The sequence below is a fragment of the Dioscorea cayenensis genome, chromosome 6 (assembly GCF_009730915.1).
Source record: "Dioscorea cayenensis subsp. rotundata cultivar TDr96_F1 chromosome 6, TDr96_F1_v2_PseudoChromosome.rev07_lg8_w22 25.fasta, whole genome shotgun sequence".
Lineage (NCBI taxonomy): Eukaryota > Viridiplantae > Streptophyta > Magnoliopsida > Dioscoreales > Dioscoreaceae > Dioscorea > Dioscorea cayenensis.
In genome coordinates this window covers 7,698,677-7,705,196 of record NC_052476.1, presented here as the reverse complement: position 1 = coordinate 7,705,196, position 6,520 = coordinate 7,698,677, and the positions used below count along the sequence as shown (strand labels likewise).

Here is a 6,520-nt window from a genome sequence, read left to right as displayed (position 1 = left end):
ATTTTGTACAAACACATCATCAAGAAGAAATCATGGGAGACATTTTGAATTTTTATTATATTATTCATTTTTAACTCTTATAATTTTAAAATGTTTGATATAATACATGTATTTTGTGTTTTTGTTTATTTTTATCTTTACGAGTAACTTTAAAATATAATCCGAATTATATAATTATTTTATTCATTTTAACCCATTAATATTAAGTTCAAAATTAAAATAGATGGTAAATAAGTAATGGGACATAGCAAGCTGAGCATATTTGTCATGTAAAACAACTTATAATATATTGACATACAGTAAGTTATCAAAGTGGCAATCATACCACTTTTAAAGATAAAAGTAAATAAATAACGTAAAACAAGAATAATTTTTAAAATACATAATCACAATAAATAATGCAAACAATGATTAATGTTCACTTATTTATAGTCTTCTTTTTATTTTTATTTTTTAAGTACTAGGAGTTGTATATAAGTTTATAACTTGGTGGGTTGTGATTTTGACTAGGTTGTAGTTTTCAAAGACCTTAACCCAATTATTTAAGCATCCATGTTTTACCAGCACCTATTTCCCCCTTTTTTTTTTTTAAAAGGTAAAAATAAATTTAGTATTACCTCGTCCAGATTGAAAAAAAAAATTGCAGAAATTAGTTTAATTTAACTTTTGCAATTTATGTTAGCACAACTGAACCAAGACTATACAACGGGCCATTTATTAAGGCCTTTCCCTATCTCCAACTTTTCCCTGAGCACGTGAAGATATTGGCTCACAAGAAGAGGAGATCCCTACCAAGCTACTACACCTATATTAGCAAATAAATCAGCGACTTGCCGAGCCAAGTTAATCATCTACATTGTCATAGTCCTCGTCTTCTTCATCTAATCTTCCGTTCAGTAATGCGAGTTGAACAGGGTCAATAGAAATCTGAGCCATGTTATCGGACCAGCCCAGGTATTCATCCGGAGCCTTTACCTCCTGCTTTGTGGCTGTCGTTGTGTCGCCATTCTCATCCAGCTTCAAATTCAAGTCGAAGTTCCGGACTGATGCAGCATCTTCTGTATTGATGCCTTTAGTTTCCCCCGGTTGTGTAACGTTAAAGTTGTCAGGAATAGTTTCAGATTTGATGCCGTGCTGCCTTTCTTCCCGCTGAGGAGAGGTGTCTGGGTCATCTTCACATTTATCGAAGTGAGCACTTTCTCTCTCAGCCGCTCGGTTGCCACGAGCACCACGGCCTCTTCCTCGCCCTCTTCCTCGACCTCTGCCTCCACTGCTGGGCCCTATGCTATCTTGCTGCAAAAAAATCTCTCTGTGAAAAATTAACAAAGCATATCCCAATTTTACTACTTGGTTGGTACTCGATCAAAGTAAGCTAGACTCATCTGCTCATCATTATATACAAGATAAAGAAAAAATGAAATTTGATTAAATTTTAAAACACAAGTTACAGAGTTTTCTGCTGCGTCTTCTTGCAAGTTAAGTAGATGCTGCATGACATGGATACACAGCTACTAACAAAAATTTACAAACAAATGAAGTCATTTCATTGAAATAGGTGGCCAGAATATTATGAGAAGAAATAAACCAGAACATTTGCAAATTATGGCATTCATTCTTTTATGGGCCTTGTGAAAAGATGTGGACAATAAGGAATTATCTAAGCGAAATCTTACAGTTCTGGCCAGCTTCATGTCCTCATCACTATCATTGCCTTCATCCACAGTTCTCCTGAAAAGAAAACAGAAGATATTGTGAATACTGAAAAAGAAGAGCTTATAACGCCAATATTCAATATATGATGCATATATTTTATAATCACCTTCTCTTGCTAGCTCTATCATCACCAGCAGCATCAGAACCACCCAAGTCTGGGACTTTGTTCATTATGTCCCTCAGGAAATCAAAGACACTGAAACTTTGGACACATTGCTTTCTGAATGATGAGATGCAACAACTAAGCTAATATTGTCGTCACGCATAAATAAGTATAAGAACATCACATGGCATCACTAGCACACAACCACTACATCATAATCAAATAAGAAAAGTTCATGCAGTAAATTTCAGATTATGCAGCAGTAAAATATGTTCATGGGGATTAGTGAACCTTGCAAGAAGAAGGTCCAGCAAGTAAACAATTCCCCTGGGGATCAAAAATTCAGGGGAAAATGAAACAACAAATGAAAACTTCAACTCGTGAAATCTAGCAACCAAGCATTAGAAATTAAGAAAGACCAAATCCAGAAGCCAACTTTAGCCATGACCAAACAGTAAGACAAGTCCAGCCATGACATTGCTGAAGAAAACAATCAGCTGTTCATCAGAAATATGCCAAACAGTTCCAACTTATCCAGAATAGCATCACATTTTTCTTTCAATGGTTTTGGGCTAATAGACAATTTGGATAGGTGTCAAGTTCTAGAGGGGCAGTTCTTGTCTTTGGCTAGGATCAAACCATAGTTAAATGTGAAAACAGAAACCAAGTACAAGTCCATGTAGACACCAAATGACTAAAAATAGAAGAAGGATGACCGTCTAAAGGTTTCTTTATGAACAGAACAAATTGCTATTTTGAGGGGGATAAACTTGCAGTGAGCAAGTTCATTTTCACTAATGAGTGTAAAACGGTTGTTGTCTTGTTGGACTTGGAAGTCAACAAGCTCATGTTCTGAAATACTTCGTAGTAGACAGTTCATCCACACATGGTTATGAGATATACAAAGCAGCGGCAAGAGTCTAATGGTGACCAAGAGCAAACCCCCAATCATAAACTTATAGTGTGATCAAGTCAATGGAGGTCTTGTCATGCTAAAAGTGCACACTAAACCAGATGCTCAAGGAAGAACATCATATTTCAAAAGGGCACCTAACCACGAGGAACTCATGGACAAATATGTAGCATGAAAATGGACATTGAACATGCATTTCTTAATTATTTTTTTCCAGGCAGAAGGAAGCTGTTATCTAGAAAAACAATAAAAGTAAAAGCCCGTGCTAGAAGTGATGGTCATTGAAGATGGTGATTTCAATGGAAATATAAATAACCTCTATCTTGACTAGTGTCACCAGAAAAACAACTTCAAAGAAAGAATAGCAAAATATTTGATCTCTCTAGATGACAGTTACTGCTTTAATTTTTCAAGACATCTACAGAAAGCAGCATCTATTACCCTCAAAAATTGAAACTAACTGGAAAAATATATAACATATTTCAATGTCCTTTCTCTTTTTTATTTTTCATTTTCCTACAGTAATGATGCTTCTCTGTTATTTCCTTACAATAGCGTAGTATTTGTGAACTATCAATATCTGCAAAGACTGAAATACCACTCATAACTACCACCACTGCCAAATATTAACCAGCCAATCATGACTTGAAGGGAAGAGATCATGACAAGGTAAGATAAGACAAACCAAATCAAATAAATTTTATGAAAGATTTGATGTTCCGAAAAAGACCAATGCATCTAATATAAATTTTTCCATAAGTAGAAAAGACTACATACAGGTGTAAAGCACTCATTGTCTTCATTCCTCTCTGAAGAGTAATCTCATATGTCCGGTCACAAAGGTCTTGAAGAAACAATTCCAACGCTTTGGCTGATAAAGGACAACCAGAATAAAAAAAAAATATCAGGAATAAAATAGAAAATAGGCATATAATGGTAACTCCACTGCAATAGAATGTCAAATGTTAAACTTTTCTTACACACAAAATTATAAATATCAACAAGCCTATATTAATAAGAACATCAGCGTAAGTCTATGCAAATCAGTATAAACAAGTTGTCATTTTATGTGCAATTGCTTGACGTGATAAATTTTTTTTATTGATAATTCACTGTTTAATTTTCTGAGTTGACTTCTAGAGAAGAAAGATTATTCTGTTGTCTTCCTACAACACTTAAACAAAATCCCTACAGATAAAAGTATCATCCAGAAGATAATAATCTATAACGAGACATCTTTCTTTTTAAATTTGAAATCTAAAATTATCAATTGCCATGATGTTCACATTCTAAGTACAAGCGTGATGAGTCACAATATTCACAAGGGTGTTTTGCCTGTATGCCCCTAAAAATTCACCTAATTGCATGTCTACCCTCAATAAGACCAAATACCACGTACGCCACTTGAAACTTAATTTGTTTATATATACACCCCTCTACCACATATGCATCATTAAAATATATTACCACATGTTAAATTACTGAAAAACCTGTGCATATATACCCCTAAGAATCTCTAATGGTCATTAAATTAATATTTTATGCATGCATACCCAAAAAAAAAAATTAAACAATTTATTCATCGCATCTAAATCCTAAACAATTTTAATAGTGACTAAGTCAATATTTTTGCATATATACCCTAAAAAAAATTCAAACTAACTTTATTCATTACATCTAAGTAAAAATTAGCATTAGTAAGGGTAGTTTAGGTTATTTAAATAAATTCTACTTTTAGTATTACAAAAAATCAAGACTTAAATAATTTATAATATGTTTCATTAAGGATATACATGCCATTTGGTTTTATTGAGGATATACACGAAATTAGGCAAATTTTTGGGGGTATACATGCAAAACACCCAATTCACAATCACCCGTTTAGTAGGGTCAAAATATTAAAAAATAATTATAATTCCAGATTTGGTAATTGAAAAGAAAATTATGACTACTATGAAATTTAATGTGAAGAGGAAGAGAACTTACATACTAAAACAGGCACAGCCAATGCAATCTTCCCAATATCTTCATCAGCTTTGCATAATCTTTTTAATTCGAGACTGGCATAAGAAAAATATATCAGAGACATTGTATCAGACAGTTGAAGAGTGACATCTTAAAGCCACAAGATAAAGTAACACAAAATCAGAAAGCTTCCCACAAACAGCAAAGCAAAATCAGAAAGGCATTACCTTAACACAATAAACTAGGTAATGATTAGGTCATGATACATGAAAGTTTAGCCCAGTGGAGAGTACTCAAAAAGCAAGCTATAAATTACCATCCAACCATACATTTGTGATGACATAATCTTTTGGAGAAGTGCACTACTTTAGTACAGATGATGACTTGGTAAGATATTAAAAGATGATAATAAACATCCATAACAAGAAAATTGGCCCTATAATGTTATATGATGCTGCAGGATTTTTTTTTTTTTAAACTAAAGTATAGAACGCCATAGATTTTATGAAATCATATGAGCATAGAAGGTATTGAAGACAAAGCACAAATTCTATTGCTGAGATCATGGATTTTATGTGGATTGTTGATCCAGCTTTATACTCTCTGTTTCTGGAGTGAACAATCCAAATAAAATACTTCGACCAACCATAAACAATTAAAATAAGACAAACAATTAATACCACAGGCATCCAATCACCATAAAGCACTAAACAATATGATGGGATTTATAGCTCCTCTAGTGCAGAGTAAAAAAAAACACTGAATGAAGAGTCTAAAGTCTAAGACAATGTAAACAAAATCACCCCTAAGATGTGAGTGAGATATAATTCAAAGCAAGAAAAAAAAAATTGTTCTCAGAGAAAATTGGACAAACATTAAAAGAATAGCATAATTTACTTGAAAAAAGACAGTTAATACCAATTCACAAGCTACACTGAAAATTACACAAACTTAAATTTCTTAACATTACCACCTTCACATTAGAAGGATGGTAACTCTTTCCCTTGCCAAGTGACAGGTTGATGGATCAACTCCCTCTCACAATATTGGTTGAGGTGAGCGGCTTGTCCACCTTATCACAAAAACCAAAAATAAAAAATAAAAAGGGGGAAAAAAGATTTCTTCAACATTGGAACAAAAGTAAAATATGCAAATCCAAATAAGAAATCACCAAATTACATCCCAGTTCCTTCCAATATTAACAGTCTTGACAAGTTAAAAGGATGCTCAACACATGCTAAATTTCTTAGTCACAACCAAGCACATTTTTCACACCAATACAATTAGAACCCATTTAAGTCCTAACAAAGAAGCTCTAACTGCTCAACTATAACCCTTGAATTCCAAACCCTAACTACATAGTACAGCAAGCACCTTGCCCCAATCTTTGACCTAAATAACACTTCCCAGCCACCAAAAAACACTATACGAGCAACCAAACTAGAAAACTACGGCTCTATATCAATCATACCTAAACCCTAATCCCATCAATCAATGCCTATTCATATCATTAACCTCAAAACTCACCAACCTGACACACAAGAAACAAACGAAAAACCCTCACTTTCATATAAAATTCATTACACACACACACACACACACACAAAATCCACTTGCGACCAACAAAAATAACCAAGAAATTCATTACAGAAATCATCAGCATACCGCGGGGAAACGAGTGTCCATCTTCTTCCTCATCGTTCCAGATAACAATCCTCAAATCAAAACTATGCAAAAACACTAAAAAACTACAGAGATTAAATACTCAAAATCAAAAGGAATTCGAGCCCTCGGGACTGGACGAGAAGAAAAGGGCGTCGCCGTTG

At 33.8% G+C, this 6,520-nt stretch overlaps 1 protein-coding gene across 1 annotated transcript; it reads right to left on the bottom strand.

Annotated features, from left to right (window-relative positions):
• Positions 1-627: 627 nt before the first annotated feature.
• On the bottom strand, positions 628-6,520 carry LOC120263888 (dr1-associated corepressor-like). The gene is given in 7 exon segments (XM_039271862.1): positions 628-1,293; positions 1,674-1,728; positions 1,820-1,933; positions 3,507-3,600; positions 4,716-4,764; positions 4,766-4,789; positions 6,360-6,520. Coding segments are annotated over 7 exon segments (819 nt in total). The 5' UTR covers positions 6,393-6,520; the 3' UTR covers positions 628-843.